At 44.4% G+C, this 24,006-nt stretch overlaps 1 protein-coding gene and 1 long non-coding RNA gene across 2 annotated transcripts in view; both read left to right on the top strand.

The window, feature by feature from the left end:
* The window catches only part of LOC144588873 (uncharacterized), a 550,407-nt gene that overhangs the window by 378,253 nt on the left and 148,148 nt on the right, over positions 1 to 24,006 (top strand). The gene's annotated exons all lie outside the window — the stretch shown is intronic.
* TOR3A (torsin family 3 member A) overlaps positions 174 to 24,006 on the top strand; it is a 34,365-nt gene continuing 10,532 nt past the window's right edge. The window contains exons 1-5 of the mRNA XM_078392363.1: positions 174 to 11,751; positions 12,391 to 16,219; positions 17,617 to 17,718; positions 19,913 to 20,178; positions 22,756 to 22,931. Coding sequence (XP_078248489.1) covers positions 15,874 to 16,219; positions 17,617 to 17,718; positions 19,913 to 20,178; positions 22,756 to 22,931 — 890 coding nt within the window. The 5' untranslated portion in view covers positions 174 to 11,751; positions 12,391 to 15,873. The remainder of the gene's footprint in view (positions 11,752 to 12,390; positions 16,220 to 17,616; positions 17,719 to 19,912; positions 20,179 to 22,755; positions 22,932 to 24,006) is intronic.

Here is a 24,006-nt window from a genome sequence, read left to right as displayed (position 1 = left end):
AAAGCAACCGCGCGCAGCCCCCCCCCCCACGCTCTCGCAAGGGGCCAGGCAAGCCTGGCTGCCCATTGGCTGAGAGCCCCCCGAGGCCGCCAAACATTGGTCACAGGCCCGAAGCGGGGGGGGGGCGCCCTGGAGCCACCTCCTAGTACATGAGGCGAGACTAGAGTTGCCCAGCAGGCTGAGGAAGAAGGAAGCGCCTTCCTCCCCGCCCCCGCCAAGATGCTGAATGAGAGGTTAGAACCGCAGGTTGAAAATCCTCGGCTTTCGGGATGCTGACCTCTTCCTCCCGCTCTGCGCCATTTGCAGCCTGAACTGGTACTGTCCTTCCTACCGTCTCCGAAGGAGGACTCTACCAGCTTGCAGTACGGTAGGAAGTTCATAGCACCTCTACAGAACGATGCTTAAGAAGTGAAGGTGTAAATCAGACAAGAAACAGAACAAAACAAGAACAACAAAAATTAAGGAGACAAAAACGTGGTGGCACGATAAAGAAGAACTGCTATGTTTTAATGTGAGCTTTCGTTGATCAAGTCCACTTCCTCAGACCTCATATTAGAATATAACAGTCCTTATCATAACACTATGTTTTTGTCTCCTTTTTAAATTTCCTTTCTTCTTTTCTTTTTGTTTCTTGTCTGAGATGCTTGCACAGACAAACTGGGCAACCACTTGAAATACTGTACTATAAAGGTAAAAAGGAGATCTCCTTTGAAAAGGATAAGTTGTCCATAAAAACTTCAGCAGAATAAAATAGCATCCTTCAACCAACCAAAGACAGCTGCTTTTCTCTCCGCCCCTCTGTGCCTAACCAGCAGCTTTGATATTGTTCTGGGAGAGAAATACATAAAGAAGTACATCAAATACATAAATCATTCTCACACACTTGTAAAGTTGAATGGTTTGGCATAGTACTGTTACATCCCCAACCAAGTTCCCTATATGGAAGACAACGGTGTGCTTTGCTGTAGATACAGCCACTGGTCATTCTTGTACCTATACTGTATTGCTAGTGTTCAAAATCTTCCAATAACCGCACTGTACATTTGAACTCATTTCTATTCAACGGTTTCCAAGACTCAGGGAACCAACTGAAATCTCAAGGAATTACTGCACTTCCCCAAGCATTAAAACAAAATCTGTGGGTAGGCAGGAGAAAAAGTTTTCAAAACCCTACAAGACAAGCTGCAGACCACAACAAAACACCCCCTATTATTTAAATGGAAATCAATATTTCTTACTGGGGAAATGAGAAAGCTGGCAGCAAAGTGGATCCCCAACCTTTTGACAACCAAACAAAAGAGGAAATGTGTGGAGTCATCGGTGGCTGTTTTGGAACATTTTGCAAGAAATGAGTCAGATTTCCTGGGCAAACTGGTAACTGGTGATGAGACATGACTCTATTGTTATGAACCTGAGACAAAGGAACAATATAAGGAATGGAGGCACAGTGGTTCCCCCAGGCCAAAGAAGCTCTGAGTGCATAGGTCAGTGCAGAAGGAAATGGCAACAGTTTTGGGGGGATATGAAGGGAGTTCTGCGGTGGTACTACCTCCAACAGGGTTCAACCATCAATGCAAAATATTATTGTGCTTTATGGACAAAGTTGAGGCAAAACATCAAGGAAAAATGTAGAGGAAAGCTCTCCAAAGGTACTGCAGGTGAAACAATCACAACACTGACCTCCTTAGGCTTTCAAGTGATGCCCTATCCACCCTATTCTCCCAGCCTGGCTCTTTCTATCATTGGTTCCCCAAACTTAAAAACCACCTAAAGGGACAATGATTTGGGAGTGTTCTGGAGGCAACTAATGCTGCAAATGAGTGGCTACAGCAGCAGTCGAAAGAATTTTATTTGCAGGGACTTAAGAAGCTGCAGGACAGATGTCGCAAGTGTGTTGACTTCCTGAGGGAATGTGTAGAATAGTGTGGCAGTTACAGCTTCCTAACTCAATTTTTTCTGGGTAAAGCTCAATACTTGTCAGCACCCCCTCGTAGAACAGAATATGGAAAAACAGAATGGTTTCCTGTATGCAAAGGTGTCAGACAAGAATACGTTTTATGCCCTTATCTGTTCAATCTGTACATATCATATGGAAAACCAGACTAGATTCAGATGAAGGAGGAATGAAAATTGGTGGAAGAAGCATCAGTAGTTTAAAATATGTGGATTAAGCCATTTTACTGGCAGAAAGCAGCAGAAGTGACTTTTAGCAAAAGTGAAAGAAGGCAGGATTGCAATTGAACATTAAGATCAAAATCTTGACTGCAGAAGAACTACACAACTTTAATGTTGACAATGAAGAATTTGAAATAGTGGAAGTTTTTAAATACCTTGCTTCAACATCAATCAAAATGGGGACTATAGCCAAGAAATCAGAAGGGAACTTGGACTCTGAAGGGCAATCATAAAGGAATTTAAAAAGATCATTCAGTTGAAGGACGTGTCACTGGAGACCAAGTCCAAGATCATCAACACTCTTGTATTCATGATCACATGTATGGGTGTGAAAGCTTGACAGTAAATAAAACTAAGAGGGGAAAAATGATTTGTTTGAAATACAATGCTAAAGGAGAGCTTTCTGGATACCTTGAACTGCCAGAAAGGCAAACAAGTCCTAGAGCAAATCAAGCCTGAACTATTTCTGGAGGCAAAAATGTTTAAATTGTGGCTGTCCTACTTTGGGCACAGAAGGCAAGTGGGAGACCAAAAGTGAGAGAGAGAGAGAGACCCTTCTCACGGAGGTGCCATCCCTCCCGCCAACCGCTGAGAAAGAAAGTGATACCCCGCCAGTTCCCCCCCACCCAGGAAGACAAGACCACCCAGACCAGACCTGAGGAAACCTAGAGAAGGGTTTAAATGAACTAACGGTTAAAGAGACCGGCATTCTCTTGGTGTGCGCAGGAGAAAAAGGGTGGGAAGTAGTGGAAGTGGGGTTGGGGGATATAAAAGGAGGAGAAGGGGAGTTTCCGGGTAATTGGGAATGGATTTGGATAGAAGACCCTTGGATGGGGCAAGTGGAAAAGCTACGGGTTCCAAAGGAAGAAGCGGATGCACGGAGGAGGAGAGAACTCACTCCCAAGCCATTATACTGGAGTGAGAAAGAGACCAAGGAGTGGCAGAAGAAGTTAAGGAAAGAGAAGGAGAAGGTTGAGAAAGAGCGGAGAGAGAGGTTGGAATGGAGGATGTGGGAGATGCCTCAGAGAGGAATCAAAAGACCCCATGGCAGACGGGGGAACCCACCCAGGAGTGGACTTTTGAGAGGAGGACACCACCACCCTATTGGAAGGAGAGAAAGGATTATTATGAAACCCGGACACCCCACCTGAGTGGCCCGGTCCTTGGAATGTTCAGAGTGGAAACCCTTTTAAGTTTGAAGATTGGAAACCCCCGGTTGACTGGTTGTCTGATGGGGAGAAAGCTTGGAACCTGTCTGTTGATGCTGGACTGTTATTAAATAATCCAATAAATGTTACCCCTATTGCAAAATCTAAGAAATCTGGTGATTTATTTGGAGCAAATGTGGAGCCACACTTAGAACCCTCACAACAAGATTCTCTGGGAAAGATAATAATACTGGAAAAGGTTGAAGGCAGCAGGAAAGGAAGAAGATCAGATACAAGAAGGACTGATTGATGAAGGAAGCCACAGGCTTGAGTTTAGAGCATATTGTTGAGGACATAACATTTTTGAGATCTCTCAGTCATAAAAGGTAAAGGTAAAGGTTCCCCTTGACAATTTTTCTCCAGTCATGTTCGACTCATCCCCGTTTCCAAGCCATAGAGCCAGCGTTTGTCCGAAGACAATCTTCCGTGGTCACATGGCCAGTGCGACTTAGACACAGAACGCTGTTACCTTCCCACCGAGGTGGTCCCTGTTTATCTACTCGCATTTGTATGCTTTCGAACAGCTAGGTTGACGGGAGCTGGGACAAGTGACGGGCGCTCACTCCGTCGCGTGGATTCGACTGCTTGGTCTTCTGACCCTGCAGCACAGGCTTCTGCGGTTTAGCCCACAGCGCCACCACGTCCCCTCTCAGTCATAGGGTCAGTATAAATCAGAAGCAACTTGATAGTACAAAAAAGTGTAACAACAACACTTGAGGTCTTAGTTCATGTGACAAGAAGTTTAATTTTAAAATATAAACATTTTGATGTACCTATAAATGTAAACATTTTATTATTTTAAAAAAGTTTACATTTTATAATCTACAAATGGAAATGATGCCCATCATTATTATTCCTAGATTACAGAGAACAATGGCTTACAGTAGTCCCAATTTATTAGACCAATGCTGAAATATCACTCAGTTTTACCTACTTTCTTCCTGGTATTTAGGGGAATTAAATACAGTATGTGTGCAAGGGCACTTTCATAGAACTGAAAGAAGAACTGTATGTATATATGTGTGTATTTAACTACTGACATGCCTTTTTCCCTTTAGAGGGGCCCAAGACAGCTTACAAATGATTTAGAAAACACAAATGTTGAAACATTTATAAATGCAATAAATAACACTATTAAAAAGAATTTAACATATTCATTTTAGGTACTAAATAAAATAAATTTAAAACAAATTTAAAACACATTTAAAACATTAAAAAGATAGGTGCTATTAGGTTGGCCTTTGAGAAATAAGGGAACTCTCACTCTGAAGACTATGGATATGGAATATGAGTGCCATAAAAGCCAGCCCCTTTGCAGAGACTATTGTCCAATTGTGCAATATCCTCCAGTTTTGATTAGTGGAAGGTCTAGCCAGGAAACCAGATAAATTAAAATTGCAAACAGAAAAATAAAACTTGAAATAGTAATCAAACTGACCTTATAATCATAACATTTTTATTAATTATAAAAAGTCTTCCTAGTTCTAAGTGGTCTAAATCATTATGCAGAGGAGACCACATTATTGGATATGTATTGGAGAACAAAAGATAACTTGGTATATTGTGAAGGTTGTGTCCAGGGTTTGTTAATGTGACCTCTCTCTCTAATTTAACTTGATCAGGAGCACACTCAGGCTCAAGGTGCAAAGCATTAGCATTTATTGTGGAAATATCAATAAAACTATTTACATCAAGTTTGAGCTTGCTGATCTCCTCCTTGCACAACGGGGCAAGAAAGGAGTTTCCTTCTTGAACATCAAACAGGTTTCCACAACTAACGTCCCAGGGATTCACGGGGTTAAACTGTCCATCGTCTCTCAGTGTCGGCCCCCGTACTATTGGCAACAAGGGCAGGAAGGCTTCTCACAGGTAATCGGCTCGCCTTGATCCTCTGCCTGGCTTATGGAAGTCCCACGTCTCCAGAATTCCCTCCGCTCCATCACTTGCTGAGCTCTCCATCTGGCTCTGACACTCTTTTCTCTTTCTACCTGTGCCTTCTCTTTCCTTAACTTACGTCCCCCTTCACGGGCTTCCTCTTTGCCCCAGTATGAGGGTTTTTGGCGGACGACCACTCTCCTCCTCGTCACAGCCTCTTCCTTCGGCACCATCAATCAGCCTTTCCCATTTCTGTGTTCAAAGGTTTTGTAGCCAAATCCACTCCCAACCTGGGGGTAGGACTTTCTCTCTCCTCCAACTTTCACTCTTGCCTGCTAAAGTCTCTCACTTTTCTCCCTCCCCTTGTGTTCCTTTTCCAGTCCTACCAATCACTTTAGTTTCCTCCCATCCTATCATCTCCTTTCCCCTCTCTAGTGTTCCCCCTCTTTCTAACTCAACTCTTCTACTTTCCCTGGATCTTGGGTCACTTTCACTTTTGCTGCTCCTGTCCGTGAGCCTTCTGCTAAAGTCTCTGCGGGTTCCTCCATCTCAATTCCTCCGTTCCCCTCCCCTTTGTCCACAAGAATGGACTGCACTCAGGTGAGAGGGGTCTCCGTCTCGTCTCCCTTCTCACATAAATTCATGTCAGGAAAAATAAAAAAATAAAGACTAAAAAGCAGTGGTACTTAAAAACTAACTGCCAGGGAGGTGGGCAAGTCTTTGGGTCCAAGTCTCAAGTCTGAGTCTGAATGTTTGCTACCAAGTCCAGTACTGCTGGGGAGGCAATGTGTAGCCTGCATAAATAACTTGTAAACTGGCCAGAGAGTGCTTGAAGCACTATGGGGTGGTATATAAGCAGCATGCTTTGCTTTTTGAGCCCTTATTAAAAGTAAGCTCCCCCCCCCGAACAAAAAACGAGGGATGGGTGTCGGGAATGTGCCTCCTTAGAGGTACTATTCCACTAGGGAAATGTGCCAACTCTAGTTCCCAAGTTCCACCACTTTTTGAAACTAGGCTGGGTGAGACCTGGAAGACTGGGCAACTATGGACACACTTCTAACCTAGATTTCCAATTCTTCCTTATTTTCTGATTTTCCTTACTTGGGAAAAAATCCTCCTGGCTGTGTACTTTAAACTTTGCACACCAGCCCTATCAGGTATAACACCCAAAAAACCAAATTAACCAACATAGTCCTATGGCTAAGGCACTTTCTTTAGACATTCAAGCCCTTGTTCCCCCAAGGATCACAGTTGGGTAAAATATAAAATAAAGTTTATTTAAAGAAAAGAAATAAAACATAAAACATGAGATATTCCAAAAAGTTATAAATTGTACTGTTAGAATGTTAAGCTTCTGAGGATTAGCTGAGCTTTGGAAGGCAATTTCCCAATAAAACAATAAAAAAATTAGCTAACTGGAGTATAATGGTTTTTACTACTTAATTACTACGCTTCTTTGCATTACCATTGCTAACTCTCCTAATCAATCAACAAAGGCTGTAATATCTGTCACTCCCTCCTCCACCTTCTTCTCAAACTCACACAGTCCCCCTTTCTATAACTTAAATCAAAGTCTCTGCATCCTGATGATATCTGTGATGATCGCCTCACACCACTCATGCTATTCATAGTCATAAGCTGATTTGCATGAGCCTATGAGAGGATTCCCCTTCATGGATTGCTGCCTTGTCGTGGCGAAGGGGCTTGAGTAACTCAGAGAAGCTATGGGCTATGCTGTGCAGGGACACCCAAGATGGACATGACATAGTGGAGAGTTCCGACTAAACGGAATCCACCTGGAGTAGGAACTGGCAATGCCACTCCAGTATCTTTGCCAAGAACGCCCCATGATCAGAAACAAAAGGCTAAAAGATATGACGCTGGAAGATGGGCCCCTCAGGTCGGAAGGCGTCCAACATGCTACTGAGGAAGAGCAGAGGACAAATACAAGTAGCTCCAGAGCTAATGAAGTGGTTGGGCCAAAGCCGAAAGGACACTCAGATGTGGACGTGCCTGGAAGTGAAAGGAAAGTCCAATGCTGCAAAGAAAATACTGCGTAGGAACCTGGAATGTAAGATCTACTGTATGAACGTTGGGAAGCTGGAAGTAGTCAAACAGGAGATGGCAAGAATAAACATCGACATCCTGGGCATTAGCAAACTAAAATGGACAGGAATGGGGGAATTCAGCTCAGAATCCCGTAGAAGGAAAGGAGTAGCCTTCATAGTCAACAAAAGAGTGGGAAAAGCTGTATTGGGATACAATCTCAAAAATGATCGAATGATGTCAATACGAATCCAAGGCAGACCTTTCAACATCACAATAATCCAAGTGTATGCACCAACTACCACTGCTGAGGAGACTGAAATTGAACAATTTTATGAAGATTTACAACACCTTCTAGAACTGACACCAAAGAAAGATGTTCTTCTCATTCTAGGGAACTGGAATGCTAAAGTAGGGAGCCAAGAGATAAAAGGTACAACAGGGAAGTTTGGCCTTGGAGTTCAATATGAAGCAGGGCAAAGGCTAATAGAGTTTTGTCAAGAGAACAAGCTGGTCATTGTGATGAGATGGTTTATATGGTTAAGATCATGTACTGAAGATGGCTTACAGTATGCATGTAGTAGATCATGTACTGAAGATGGCTTATGTATGTATGTAGATGGCTATGTAGAAAGTAAATAATGCAAGAGGGATTCCATCTTGGTTCTCTGCTTAAATGATTTTTGCAATGCTGGCAGAGTGTTACTAGTGAGAGTTGGGAGAATGCTTTTCTGAGAGCGTGAGAAGGACATTCTATGATAAGATAGATGGGTTTTGTTTTGACTCATAGCGAAACCACTGAAAACCCAAATAACATCTGTTGCCCATGGGAAGGAAGTCAGATGGTACAGCAGCACTGTTTGTCTAATGACGTGCCGTGATTGGATGACATCGTGAGAAGGGGGAGAGAAGGATTTGCCAGTTACTCTTAAAAAAGGAACTTTTGCCTATGGACAATGTCACTCGTGGCCTACTCTTATGACACACATGGATTATCCTAGAGACATGCATGGATTACCTTTGTGACATACACGCACTCATGGGATATTCTTGACACCCTCATGGACTATTCTAAGGACAATATGACTGAATTACCAAAATGGGATATTTCTTTTACAGGATTTTTACTTTTGTACAGTATTTTTCTTTTTACAGGATAATGATGGACTTTGGACTTTTTCTTACTTAATTGGACTATTTTGTTTTTCCTGATGGATTACCTGACTGAACTTGTTTTTATTTGTTTTCTTGGATTTTTGAACTCCTTTTACTATAATTCTTCACTACAATTTTGTAATTGACCAGCATAATGCTTATTTGCTTGTTTTTGCATAAACTGACTTTTCTTTATAGAATTTACTTTTTTCTTTAATAAAACAATGATTATAAAAATCAATTGGTTTCTTGAACAGTAATCTTGTCTTAGGTCATCTGATGGTGCTGCCTCGGCCTAGCATACTTAATGAGTCCTGCCTGTGGTGCATAGTAAGTCTAATGGCTTTCTCTCAGAAATATCCTAAGGTACAAGGGTGTTCTTATTAGGGCAGACTTGTAAAAAGGGGTGTTGAACACGCCTAGATGAGCTCTAGGACTCTCTCAGCACATTTTAGGGTGTGCAAACTCCTGATTACTCTCTGTCCGACCACTCAAGGTTCTCTAGGGAACCGCGGGTTGTGACAGTCATCACAAACACTCTTTTCCAACAACACAAGAGGCGACTCTATACATGGAAATCACCAGATGAGCAATACCGAAACCAGATTGATTATATTCTCTGCAGCCAAAGATGGAGAAGCTCTATACATTCAGCAGAAACAAGACCTGGAGCTGATTGTGGCTCTGATCGTCAGCTAATCATAGCAAAATTCAAGCTTAAACTGAAGAGAGTAGGAAAAACCACTGGGCTCCTCAGGTATAATCTAAACCAAATCCCTTATGAATACACAGTGGAAGTAAAGAACAGATTTAAGGAACTCGATTTGGTGGACAGAGTGCCTGAAGAACTTTGGATACAGGCTCGTAACATTGTACAGGAGGCAGCAGCAAAAACCATCCCAAAGAAAAGGCAATGCAAGAAAGCAAAGTGGCTGTCCAACAAGGTCTTAGAAATAGCAGAGAAAAGAAGGGAAACAAAATGCAGGGGAGATAGGGAAAGTTACAGAAAATTGAATGCAGACTTCCAAAGAATAGCAAGGAGAGACAAGAGGGCCTTCTTAAATGAACAATGCAAAGAAATAGAGGAAAATAACAGAAAAGGAAAAACCAGAGATCTGTTCAGGAAAATTGGAGATATTAGAGGAACATTTCGTGCAAAGATGAACATGATAAAAGGCAAAAATGGGAGGGACCTAACAAAAGCAGAAGACATCAAGAAGAGGTGGCAAGAATACACAGAGGAATTATATCAGAAAGAGTTGGATATCCCGGACAATCCAGACAATGTAGTTGCTGAGCTTGAGCCGGACATACTGGAGAGTGAAGTCAAGTGGGCCTTAGAAAGCCTGGCTAACAATAAGGCCAGTGGAGGTGATGACATTCCAGCTGAACTATTTAAAATCTTAAAAGATGATGCTCTTAAGGTGCTACATTCAATATGCCAGCAAGTTTGGAAAACAACAGTGGCCAGAAAAGATCAGTCTACATCCCAATCCCAAAGAAAGGCAGTGCCAAAGAATGCTCCAACTACCGTACAATTGCACTCATTTCACACGCTAGCAAGATTATGCTCAAAATCCTACAAGGTAGGCTTCAGCAGTATGTGGACCGAGAACTCCCAGAAGTACAAGCCAGATTCCAAAGGGGCAGAGGAACTCGAGACCAAATTGCTAACATGTGCTGGATTATGGAGAAAGCCAGAGAGTTCCAGAAAAATATCTACTTCTGCTTCATTGATTATGCAAAAGCCTTTGACTGTGTGGACCACAGCAAACTATAGCAAGACCTTAAAGAAATGGGAGTGCCTGACCAGCTTGTCTATCTCCTGAGAAACCTATATGTGGGACAGGAAGCAACAGTTAGAACTGGATATGGAACAACTGATTGGTTCAAAATTGGGAAAGGAGTACCACAAGGCTGTATATTGTCCCCCGGCTTATTTAACTTATATGCAGAATACATCATGCGGAAGGCTGGACTGGAGGAATCCCAAACCAGAATTAAGATTGCCGGAAGAAATATCAACAATCTCAGATATGCAGATGATACCACTCTGATGGCAGAAAGTGAGGAGGAATTAAGGAACCTTGTAATGAGGGTGAAAGAGGAGAGTGCAAAAAACGGCCTGAAACTCAACATAAAAAAAACTAAGATAATGGCCACTGGTCCCATCACCCCCTGGCAAATAGAAGGGGAAGATATGGAGGCAGTGACAGATTTTACTTTCTTGGGCTCCATGATCACTGTAGATGGAGACAGCAGCCACGAAATTAAAAGACGGCTGCTTCTGGGGAGGAAAGCGATGACAAACCTTGATAGCATCTTAAAAAGCAGAGATATCACCTTGCGAACAAAAGTCTGAATAGTCAAAGCTATGTTTTTTCCTGTCATGATGTATGGATGTGAGAGCTGGACCATAAAGAAAGCAGATCGCCGAAGAATTGATGCCTTTGAATTGTGGTACTGGAGGAGGCTCTTGAGGGTCCCCTGGCCTGCAAGAAGAACAAACCTATCAATTCTAAAGGAGATCAAGCCTGAGTGCTCACTGGAAGGACCTATCCTGAAGGTGAGACTCCAGTACTTTGGCCATCTCATGAGAAGAGAAGACTACTTGGAAAAGAGCTTGATGTTGGGAGAGTGTGACAGCAAGAGGAGAAGGGGACGACAGAGGGCAAGATGGTTGGACAGTGTCTGCGAAGCAACCAACATGAAATTGACACAACTCCGGGAGGCAGTGGAAGATAGGAGGGCCTGGCGTGCTCTGGTCCATGGGGTCACGAAGAGTCAGACACAACGTAACGACTAAACGACGATGAGAGGACTGGAGAGGCGGAGTCAGCAGCTACATGAGGCTTGACGGGAGAAGGAGGAGTCAGATAGAGATTGGGATGAGATCCAGAGAGAGATAAGGGCTTGTTAGAGAGAGAGGGAACAGATACTGACTGGTAAGGCTGGTTAATAAATAGGTAGAGAAGGTGGTAATGATATTGCAAGAGAAAAGTATGTACTGAGAGAACTGTTAATGATTTGCTTGTGTACAATGTTTATCTGAAGAACTGTTATTATTAAATCTGCTTCACTTCAATAAATAAGTTCTGGTTGTATTTACAAGACAAGTGTTCTGACACATGTCATTTATATTGTGGATTGAGGTAATCCACTGGTGGCAGCGAGAGGAAAATGCAACATGAGCCTTTGTGGGGGCAAAACACGCAGGTGTCACAAGGGTGAATGCCACAATTGGTGTCCAGCAGTGGGATACGAAACAATCCAGCAAAGCCAGAGTGTAAAAGTGAGTTTTTTTGAATTATGAGTATTTATTTTTATTTTATTTATTTTATTTATATCCCGCCTATCTAGTCAATAGACCACTCTAGGCGGCTCACAACAGAGTACCTTTTTAGTCAGAGGTCTGTGGTGAAGAAGTAGGTGACCTGCTAGGGTTTTTGTGGAAAAGCTTAGTGGCAGGGCTTCTGATCCCAGATCTGGGGTGACTAAAGATAGGGAATGACTCTAAGGGAAAATTCCTGTTTATTTATCTCAGGATTTGAGAGACCCAGTGGCTAGCTTAAAATCCAAGTCTCAGAGAAGGGAGTGCTGGCAGATCAAAAGTGGAAGCCAGGGTCAGAGCAGATCTGAGGTGATAGGAAAATAAAAAGCAGAGGCTTGAAAATAGAATTTGTTTTGTGTCTGGAGGCAAGAAGGTTGTCTCAGACCAAGAAATATCATGGCTGGTGTGAGGCCAAATGAAGTGTAACAATCTTTAGCTGCCGAGTGAGAACTACATAGTACCCCAGAAAAATACTGGGAAAAGAAAACAGCAGTAAAAAGTGTTTTAAAAAGAGGCCTGACTTAATTCTTAATTCTGCTTGGCGCAACCTGTGCCCAGACTGTGTGGCAGCAAGTGACTGTGATGCTTCTGTGCCTGCAGCAGAGTCAACAGTGATGAGGACACTGTTGCCTTGGGGAGGACCATGGGCCTCGAGGTCACAGAGGAGGACATCTGTGAACTGGTGGAGGGCCACCCAGGAGCTGGTCAAACTGCAGGCAGAGGCTACGGAGCAGCAGGCCTCTTTGGAAGAGGAAGAAGAGTCAGGCGAGAAACAGCTGTCCACCACTAAACTGAAGGAGCTCTTAGAACAGTGGCAAAACGTGCAGATTCAAGCAAAGTAGTACCACATGGACAAGGTTCTGGCACATGACCTTTCAAACACATACAATGAAAGGATCATGTCCCCTTTCGGAGGGATGCTGAAAGGGCAGCAGAAGCAGCTGACCATGGAGAGGTTCCTCACGAAGAGACCAAGACAGGAAGAGGAACCTGCTACTTCTACCAGCGGTGCGCAGTTGCTTTCTTTCTCCTCGCCCTCCTAGAAGCCTTGAGGTCAAGCCTTAAAGCCTTCTCCCAGTTGACCATCCTTCGGGCCATTGCCAGAGAGACCCTCTGCAGCTCTGGGAATGTAAAAGATTGCTGCTGTGATGTGGAGACAGTTCTGTCTGCCTCCAGTTTCCTGACTTAAAACATTGGTCCTGGTGTTTTAGAGACTTCAGCCTCACTTGTTCACTTTAAAATGTGAAATGTAAAAAGTTTCTGTACTGTTGGTTTCTATATGTTTACATGCCTTGAAAATGCACTTTCTGAAGGGTTTTGCACAATCCAAGGACTGTTAGTGACTGTTTCTGTTCAGTTTCAGTGAAGGCAGATGTTCCTGCTTCATGTTTGCTGATTTTTAAATGTTTTTCTATGATGTTTAAAAAGTTAAAGTTTTTTTATTGAAATTAGGAAATCATCTGCACAATATGTGTGGCTCTAAAGAGCACTTAACAAACACTTTGTAAACCAAATTTGACTTTGTTCTGACTTTTTTTGCCCATAGGAACGCATTAATTAGATTTCAACGCATTCCTATGAGAAAACGCATTTCGCAAGACGAATTTTTCACTAGACATTAACCACGGAATGAATTAAATTCGTCTTGAGAGGCACCACTGTATTTAATTAAAATGCTGGCTAAACAGAAAAGTCTTTACCTGGCACCATAAAGCCAAAAGTGTTGGAGCCAGGTGGATCTTTATAGGGAGGGTGTTCCAAAGTTAGGGGACAACAGCCAAGAAGGCCCTATTTCAGCATGCCATCCCCCTCACCTCTTTCAAGGATGGCACCTTCGGAAGAACTTCCTGGCCTGATCTTAGAGTACAGGGAGGCTCGTATGGAAGAAGGTGGTCTTTAGGTAACCAGATCCTAAGCCATTTAGGGCTTTATATGTCAAAGTAAGCACTTTGAATTTGGACCGAGCAACCGGCAGCCAGTTTAAATTTTTCAGAACCGGCGTGATATGAGTCTGCGCAGCAGGACCACTTACCAGCCGTGCAGCCTGGTTCTGTGCCAGTTGCAGGACCATCTTCAAAGGCTGCCCCACATATAGCGCATTGCAGTAGTCCAGTCTGGTTATTACCAGTGCATGTGTGACTTTTGCCAGGCTCCGCTCATCCAAGTAAGGGCAAAGGTGATATATTCTCCGCAGCTGTAAGAAGGCACCCCTGGAGGTCAAGGAGTACCCCCAAGCTGCAGACCCTCTATAACCCCATCTGAGGCATGGAAATGGCGGAGCACCGACCAACAGCACTTCTGACTTGTCTGGATTGAGCCTCAGTTTATTGACCCTCATCCAGTCCATTATCGAGTCCAGGCATGAGTTCAGAACAGCGATTGCCACACCTGGATTGGTAGAGAATGAGAGGCAGAGCTGGGTGTCATCAGCATATTGCTGACTCCTCAGCCCAAACCTCCTAACAACCTCCCCCAGTGGTTCTATGTAGATGTAAAACAGCATGGGGTACAATATCGAGCCCTGAGGAACCCCACGACGCAACCGCCATGGATCAGAGCTACTGCCCCCCAGCACCACCTTCTGGACTCGATCAGCCAGGTAGGAGCAAAACCATCGTAAAACAGTGCCTCCCATTCCCATCCCAGCCAATCTGTCCAGAAGGACACCAAAGCCACTGAGAGGTCCAGGAGAATCAGCAGGGATGCATTCCCCCTGTCTTTCTGCCGGCAAAGGTTGTCTGTCCCATAACCCAGCCTGAAACCCGATTGAAATGGACCTAGATAATCTGTTTCATCCAGGAGAGCCTGGAGCTGCTCAGCCACCAGGGGGACAGCACATTTACACTGTTATACAACCTGTATACTCACTGCTTTACATTGTAGCCAAGTGTCATTTCTTCAATGTTGTCACATGAAAAGATATACTAAAATATTTATGAAATGTGAGGGGGTGTACTCACTTCTGTGATATACTCTATAACCATTGTGCACTGGTGGGTTGGTCCCATCATTCAAGTAATGAAAATGATGTGAGACTGATGTCAGTTTCAGACACATTCCCAAAGAGTGACAGATTGTAGGAAAATAGCCTATTCTGAGCTTTTTTAGCCTTGCAAACAGTGTTACCAACTTTTTGTGTTGGCTCTGCTTTCCCTCTTTTAACAGCCTGATGACAGGAACAAATTAAACAGGTGAACGTTCCCCCTCATGTAGTATTAATTATAATTTTTAAAAAGATGGTAACATTCTTGCAAAACTGTTCAGATATTTTCATACCGGCAAACACAGCAGTAAAGTTTTAATAATGTTTTTTTTATAAAGGAACTGATTACAAGCAAGCAATTACTTGCAACAAGTTATTTTCAAGCCCTGCCCAGATCTAGCACTCTTTCAACCATCTGCCCATCCCTTGGTGTCCCATTCTGCTTTTTCCTGAGCGCCACAGGGCCAACTTCCAAGTTTTCCTTCAGCATCTTCCCCGCTCAGTTTATTTCCTGCCGCCAAGGACACGTTGTTCCTAGAAAATGACACCTTTGCCCTGCCCAGGGCACCTTCGAGAGAGAAAGCTGTTTTTTTTCCACCGCAAAGATGCAAGACAGAGGCGACGGGCTGCGGGACAGAAAGCGGCCTCAGCCGTCACTGTGACCGCCGTTTGCATGACCTCCGCCTTCCCTTTGTTGCCTCAGGGGAATACATGTTCTCCGCCCTGTTTTGTAGGACGGACACCACCGTCTGTCTGTTGGGAGACGGCTGCCCTTGTCTCTCCCCCTTGCCCTGGAGTGGCAAAGAGTCGCCGTCGGCCTCTCCGCTGCGTCACCATCGCTGGGCTTTTGCCGTCTGGCTGAAGGTGGCTTCTCGCCGCCGCGTGTCTGGGGTTTGGGTCGAGGCCGTATCCATGGCAACCTCAAGGGCGGGGGGGGCAGAGAGGAAGTGAGCTCAGTCTCTTCTCCCGGCGGTCAGATCGAGAACGGAAACCACGTCCGGCTGAGGTTCGGCGCTAGCAACGGTTGCCGGGAAGCTCGCGGAAGGATCCTTCCCACCACCACCACCACCCCACCGCCGGGCCCCCTGACGCCGGGAGCCATGGTCTTCAGGGTCTGGCTGCTCTATCTCTCTCTCTCCTTGCCGCCGGTGAGGGCGGAGGGAGGCTCCGGCCGGCCTTGGGAGCGCAGAGAAGCTGCTCCGACCTCATCAGCCCTTCTGGGCAAGGAACACAACCAGGGGTTGCAGTCTGTCCGGGCCCTCTCGAGCAGGTATTGGAACCTCCTGGCCTGCCAGCTGTGGTCGGAGGCCTGTGAGGGAGAGGAGGAGAAGGAGGACGAGGAGAACGAGGTCGTGGCGGCGGCGGCGGCGGCGGCAGCGGCGGCCATGGCGGTGGAGGAGCGGAAGGAGGAAGCCGGCGGCAGCAGGGTCGTCTTGGAGCAGCCAGGTGAGTGGCTGCCAGGCCGGCTTTCCCGCTTCTGCTCCAGCAGTGCTCGCGCCTTCACGTCCTCGCCTTCCTCCCGGGAGACGGTGGCGCGGCCTTTGGCGAAGTAGGTGGGGGTGGGGGTGGGGGTGGGGGTGGGCGCGCCCCTTTGCGGTTTCCCTCCTCTCTGGGCCACGTCTGAAGGCCGGCAGTCCTGTGTGCGCCTGACTGACAGCGAGCCCCGTGGCATCCCGAGGGGGCTTCTTCTGAGTAAACGGCCAGAGGATTGCAGTGGGTGACGGTGCAGTCCTGTACAAGTTATATTTGGAACCTTATATTATGCCACGACATGAGTGGCTAATTGTTTTGCAGCGACCCAACCATCCCGTTTTATAATTTTGGAACTCAATATGGAGCATAAATTGATTGGGTTTTTTTTCCTTTCAAAATATTGGCCTGAATTCAGTTTTCTATACCATCAGTACAATCTCATATTGCAATAGGAAGTTGTTGCTAGTTAATGTTGCTGCTTGTGTTCCATATGGCTTGAATTGGTCTGTCTCATGGAATACCTGTGGCAACTGGTTAATTAGCTGCAATACACTTCTGTGATTTAGGTTGCTGCACTTAGGCTGTCACAAATTATTAGGATTCTGTCCATTACTGTGCATTCTGCACTGTGACTAGGGTGTACCTCACATGCCACACACATGCAAGAGTGAGAGAAAGTGCACACACGCTGATCATTTTTACAAAAGAGGCCTTTAATTTGAGTAATTATCAGATTGCTACATAATTTGACAGCAAGTGTAAACATAAAGACAGGTAAAATACTTATTATTCTGATTATCTTCCAATACTATTTGTTTGTTTGTTTGCTGCCAGGGGATCCAGTGTGGCTCGCAACAGGTAAAATAAATTTTAAAACTATATAGATATCACATTTAAAAAATAATTCAACATACATTAAGATTTAAACAAGTATAAAAACAATTTTAAAACATTTAAAATATCTAAGTTAAAAACCAGTGTTCCTGCTTAAAGGCCTGCCTGAAGTGCTTAAAGGCCTTTGCCTGAGGATGGCAGGGAAAGAGGGAGGGGGCCAACCTGACTTCCCAGGACAGTTCATTCCAAAGCTGGAGAGCAACCAGTGAGAAGGCCTTTTCTTGTATCCTCACCAAGCATGCTTAGGAAGGTGGTGAATCCAAGAAGACTCATATAGCGTGACATGATATTTCATCACAGGAATCTACAAAAATTACAAAAACTATAATTTCATTTCTACACTGCGAATATTATTTGCCTGCACTGTTAGATTGTTTAACAGTGAATCAGAAAGTAGGTAGCATGGTCTTTTTGAGCAGTAGGAAGAAAGGTAGTTCATTTCTTCTTTACTTAAAACTGGATCAACTTTCTTCTAGGGTGGAGTTTTCCCATCATGAAGGAAATCCTCTCCAGCTGGTATTGTAGTTTTGGCACATGCTGTGCAACAAGAGACTGCAAAGTGACCAATAACATCACAGGTAAAGTCTTGGTTTCCCCAAGCACTAGTACAGTGTGTCCTCTTGCACAGCTATCCTTGGAAAGATTACTCACTGAATACTCTAGCTAGTGTGGCCAGTAGGCTTCCTGGTTGTACTCTTAGAACGTAACTTCCCCATGCTTTACTTAAGGGTTTTTTAAACACAACAATGAGCCTTTAGGTCAGTGTTTCCCAATCTGTTTTCTGGCATGTTGCAGGTCTCCTTATTAAATAATTTTTAATAGCCCTTATTAAATAATTTTTTTCCTTGACCTTTCCAAGCGAGATATTAAAGTTAGCATGTATGTGTATAGATGAGAAATGGGCCCTTTGGGGGAAGAAAAAAGCCTCTGCTTTCTGAGAAGGGATGACTGTCCCCATTAAAATGCCTTTTCATGCAAACATGGCACGGGGTACAAGTTACTTGACTATTATAAAAGGGCGTAGTGGCTTTTAAAAAGGTTGGGAACTACTGTGTATTCTCGAAGGCTTTCAAGGCTGGGATCTGATGGTTGTGGGTTTTTTTTTGGCTCTTCAGAGGACTGGAGTAGGAATAGAGCATGGACAGAGTTTCTACTCCAGTCCTCTGAAGATTCCGGCCACAAGAGACTGGTGAAATGCCAGGAAGAACAACCTTCAGAACACGGCCAAAGAGCCCGAAAAACTCACAACAACCATTGGGAACTACTGCTTTAGGTGTTGTAGTTTTCTTTCCTTTTCATTTCCTTTTATCTAAAATAAATTTGTTAGTTTTTAAAGTATCATAGTACTTCTGTGTTTATTGTCTGAAATGTCATGAGACATTGAGCACCTGCATCAAGCACACAAACTGCAGAGCCATAGGGACTACAAACTTTGGGGCCATCCACGTTGAGCATTTCTTCAACTTTCCTCACACTTAATGCAAGGCTGAAACTATCATAAAGAGAGTCAAACCTGGACAAAAACGCTTGTTTTCCTGACTTTTTTATGTCCCTCAAGAAGTGGTTTAGTTTTGTTCTGCTTTGTTCTGGCCCATGTGGAACCTAATACTGCACTGATGCAAATAATATGCACTTTGTGGGTTCGTATTACAGTGGTGCCCCGCATAACGGGCGCCCCATTTAACCAAGAATCTGCACAGCGATGGCTTTTTGTGATCGCAAAAGCAATCGCGATGTTTCAAATGGCAAAACATCACTTTGTGACGATCAGTAAGCTGTTTCGCTTACCGATTTTCGTATAGCGATGTTTTTTCTAATAGCTGATCGGCGGTTCCAAAATGGCCGCCGGGTAAAAAAATGGCCGCCCGCAGTGTTTTTGCGCTTGCCGGGCAGCGAAAATGGCGGCCGTATGGAGGATTTTTGCATAATGGTGAGTTTTTTTGCCCATAGGAACGCATGGGCTTTTTTGTTCCACATAGCGACGAATCCGTATAGCAACGAATTTTACGGAACGGATTATCGTCGCTATGCGGGGCACCACTGTATTTGATTACATCTCTTTAGAGGTGTGTTTCTATTGATCAGTCTCCACTCCTTCATGACTTATTGCTGTTCCTGTTCAGTTCTCTTGGGATGTCAAATGTTCCTACATTCTCCTTTTTATTTTTAAAGTGATATCACTTTTGCACCATAGTTCAAAAGTGAAAATTAAAATGCTGAAATTATAAAGCATTGTGGTGAAAACATAATGCTATGAGAACAGCAGGTGGGTAAAAAAGGAGGGAAAGGAGGAGAGAGTGAAGTAAGTGGGGAGAGTTCAGAGAAGATAGGTAAAAGGAGAATGGCATCTGTATTGGGTGTGAAAACTCAGGGAGCAATTCTGGCCTGTTCAGTGGACAGGCATATTGGGATGATCCAGTGTATCCAGCAACAAATAACTTTCCCATGTGTAGTTGCCAGTACTGGGACAATCTATTCAAATCTGCAGCAGAAAAATACTATAATGACCCATAGCAATCCCAGAAATACCGGGAACAATATCACAGTGTGAATGAGCCTTTAAAAAAAAGGAATGCTGATATGCTTTGAAAGCTGGTTTTGGGGACTGACACTACACGTAGTAGCTTTTCCATGCTTTTGCAACATTTTTGCATGCCCACTCAGAGCCTTGAACTCATTGGATGAATTTCCAACAGGGCCGCTCTTCTTCCATATGGGCTTCCTTAGTCCCAAAATGAAATGCAAGGGATTCTTTCCTTTTTTTCCTACTAGGGTTGGATCTGGACTTGAGTAGGCGACTTCATGGACAACACTTGGTAAAACTGGTTGTTGTGAAAGCTATTCAAGTTTTCCTGGAGACATCAGAGCCAAAGAAAGCATTGGTCCTTTCCTTCCATGGCTGGTCTGGCACAGGCAAGAACTTTGTGGCCCGGATAATAGCAGAACATCTTTACCGGGATGGTCTGAAGAGTGAATGTGTCAAAATCTATATCTCTCTATTTCACTTCCCCCACTTCAGATATGTGGACATGTATAAGGTGAGAGAAGAGCTTTGATTTATTTGTACAGTATGTCAGTTACATTGCAAAAGGGTTTCCCTGGTGCAGCTTTATTCTTTTGGTGGTTTTCGATATGAGCACAAACAGAACCACGAACCAGGGAAAAAAAAACACAAACTGGTCTGGTTTGTGGTTCAGTACAGGGATTCCATTTTGCCAAAATGAAATGAAGTGCTGAAGTTTTTCCCCTCAGTGCTTCCTTTTGTTTGGCAAAAGGGGATGCCCAGCCGCCACCCCCTACCACTGCCCCATCAGGTCCCTACCACTGTCTCCTCTGCTGCCATCCCCTGGCACAAACCCCAAAACCAAACTGAACCAGTTCTTTTTTGATGAGGTTCATGATAGTTTGTAGGGATGTGGTGATGCTGCAGGTTAAACTGTGCCTGTGTGCTGCAAGGTTAGAAGACCAGCAGTCATAAGATTAAATCCACGTGACAGAGTGAGCTCCCATTGCTTGTCCCAGCTCCTGCCAACTGGCAGTTCGAAAGCATGTAAAAATGCAAGTAGATAAATAGGTACCACCTTGGTGGGAAGGTAACAGCTTTCCGTGTCTAGTTGCGCTGGCCACGTGACCACAAAAACTGTCTTTGGACAAACGCTGGCTCTGTGGCTTGGAAACAGATGAGCACTGCGCCCTAGAGTCGGACACGACTGGACTAAATGTCAAGGGGAACTTTTAACTTTACTATGATAGTTTGTAGTAGTGGCAAGTTTTCAGTAGATAACATTATTAGTGCAAGTGTGTTCTACCTTGTGATGTAGAAGCACCTTTTCTGCATGAAGCTTCCTCTATAACTTCTAGATATGACTGCCCCATTTTCAAGTGCACATCAGTTGCTGAATTCTCTCACCATTTGAGGCTGGACAAAAACTAGTATCTCTTATATTGCATCACACATCCCTTGCCATTCTCTGTCTTCTTTCTCAGTGAAAGACAGGGTGGGCAGGCTCTTTGGGGAACAGTGTTAGCCACATGAATCAGACAGTGGGATAATTCTTCAGAGGTAAATGCTGTGGGACAAAGTGCCTGCAGTGGTGTTACAGTCAGTTTCCCAGGTCACTGACTCAGTCTCTCTAGAGCTTCCAGTGCTCTACACTGCTGGGCCAGCAATTGATTTGCCATAGGCAACTCTATCCACAGAAAGTAGACTTCATGTGTCAAAACTGCTTTCCTTCCAACTGAATAACTGTAATATTTATTTATTTATTTATTTATTGGATTTATATACCGCCCCATAGCGCTACAAGCACTCTCCGGGCGGTTTACAATTTTAATTATAAAGGCTACACATTGCCCCCCCAGCAAGCTGGGTACTCATTTTACCGACCTCGGAAGGATGGAAGGCTGAGTCAACCTTGAGCCGGCTACCTGGGATTTGAACCCCAGGTCGTGAGCACAGTTTTAGCTGCAGTACAGCGATTTAACCACTGCGCCACGAGGCTCTTTAAAGATTGCCTTAAAGATAGTTTAAAGAAATTGCTTTAAATATAGTTCAAGAATTTTCTTGGGTACAGTAGGGAGCCACCAGGATGCTTGTGGGAACCAGGAATTCAGATGGCTTTTCATCAATTTTATATAAATTGCATTAGTCATTCGTTAATTTAGTCTATTAATATCCAAGCAAACCTTGCACTTTAAGCTTATCACATAACTATCACACAAACAGATAATTAATATTAAACTCAGATGAAAACAAAGAATTTTTTCTAGTCATTTGGTTTTCAAGACAAGGTGTCAGCAACCACATTGGACCAGGTTACTGAGGGACAACCTCCCCCCCCCCCGCAAACATCAGCCTGAGGGTCCTTGTTCTATGGCTTAATGACTGTCAGGCTGGCAAATACCAAGAACAGGGTCCTTTTCAGTGGTATTCTCCTGCACCCTTGGGACCCCATCTTTTGGTACATGTTGGCATTTTGCCAATTTTATTGGAGCTATTTCTTAACTTGTTAATTTTGCTTAATTTTTTTAATTGATATTTTTGTGCTGGACAATGGTTTAACTGTTGTTGCTCTTGCTGTTTAATTGAGAACTTAAATTCTGGTTGCAAAATTTGCATTTATTAGTTCTTGCAAGTCACCTCATCAGGTTTATACTCTACACCAACAGTCCCCAACCTTTTTGGGACCAGGGGCCGGTTGGGGGGGCACCCCCACGCTCACGCAGGGGGCTTGCCGCACCCATGGAGGGCATGTTGCACTTGCACAGGGGGCGTGTTGTGCTTGTGGGGGCGTGTCATGATCGTGGAGGGGGTGTGTCACGCTTGCGCAGGGGGCATGTCAAGCTTGCGCAGGGGGTGTGCTGCACTTGTGTAGGGGCCTGTCATGCTCATGGGGGGCATGCTGCGCATGTGCACGAGTGTGACACACCCCTGCACAAGGGCAAGCCCCCCGAGCATGACAGGCGGGGGGGTGGAGATCCGTCTCTGCGGCCCAGTTCCGAGAAGCCCATGGACCAGCACTGGGCCGCGGACTGGGGGTTGGGGACCCCTGCTTTTCACAGAATATAAAATAAATTTGCTACTGGTATTCACATGTTTCCTGTTCCCCACGCAGGTCCAGCTAGCAAAAGAGATCAGTGAGACAGTACAGCTTTGTATGCAGTCATTGTTCATCTTTGATGAGGCAGAGAAGCTTCACACTGGCCTCCTTGATGCATTAAAACCTTACATGGATCACTATGATAGCACTGACAGGATGAATTACCGGAGGTCCATCTTCTTATTCCTCAGGTTAGTTTTGGCATGGGTGGAGGGTAGTGAACGGCTGGCTTTTCCCAGATGCTCTTGTAGATATTAAGAGGGTGTGAGATTGAAAAAAAATGCGGCTTTTGTTCTGCACAAAAATATGTGCAGGAAAATCTAGAGCTACAGCCAGACAAGTACATGTGCATCACCACAGTTTTTAGAAAGAGATATGACTTTCACTACCACTTCAATTAGTGGTGCCCAAGCTAGTCTCTCCTTTGAGCTAGTTTGCAAGCCTGTCCATACAGGAGAAATAAGAAGAATATGGACACCCCATTTTATATGTCAGCATTACTGTCCTTGTAAAGCGAGCAATACAAAGCATACCCCCACAAGGCACAATGCTATAGAGGGAAAAGTCATCCTATGTTAATACCCTGATGGTGTGCAAGTGTGCCATTTAAAGAGGACAGATGTCACCTTCCCACCTGTCCCTTGGCTGTTTCACCAGTCAAAGGCACAAGCTACATGTCGTGTCACTGCCATCAATTGATTACATCGACATTATTATTAATCACAGAGGTCCAGGCAGTGTGTCTCTGGCATTCGCCCAGGTCATGAATATTCATAGGATACAGTCATGCCCCACTTAATGATTGCCCCGCATTACGACAAATCCGCTTTACGACGATGTTTTTGCAATTGCGATTGCAAAACAATGGTCTAAATGGGGGAATTTTGCTTAGCGATGATCAGTTCCCTGCTTTGGGAAACGATTTTCGCTTTACGACGATCAAAAACAGCTGATCGTTGGGTTTTCAAAATGGCCGCTGGGTGCTTAAAATGGCTCCCCGCTGTGCTTAGGGACGGATTCCTCACTATACAAGCACCAAAAATGGCCACCGTATGGAGGATTTTCACTGGACGGTGAGTTTTTAGCCCATTGGAACGCATTGAATGGTTTTCAGTGCGTTTCAATGGGCTTTTTAATTTCGCTTTACGATGTTTTCACTTAACAGTGATTTTCCTGGAACGGGTTATCGTCGTTAAGCGAGGCACCACTGTATCTGCATAGATCAATGGGAGTGCTGGCGGGGCAGAGTCAAGAGATGTAAGAGAC

This window comes from Pogona vitticeps, chromosome 4 (assembly GCF_051106095.1).
Source record: "Pogona vitticeps strain Pit_001003342236 chromosome 4, PviZW2.1, whole genome shotgun sequence".
NCBI classification, from domain to species: Eukaryota; Metazoa; Chordata; class Lepidosauria; order Squamata; family Agamidae; genus Pogona; species Pogona vitticeps.
Note: the sequence above shows the minus strand (reverse complement) of the source record. Positions and strands in the feature narration are given on the sequence as shown.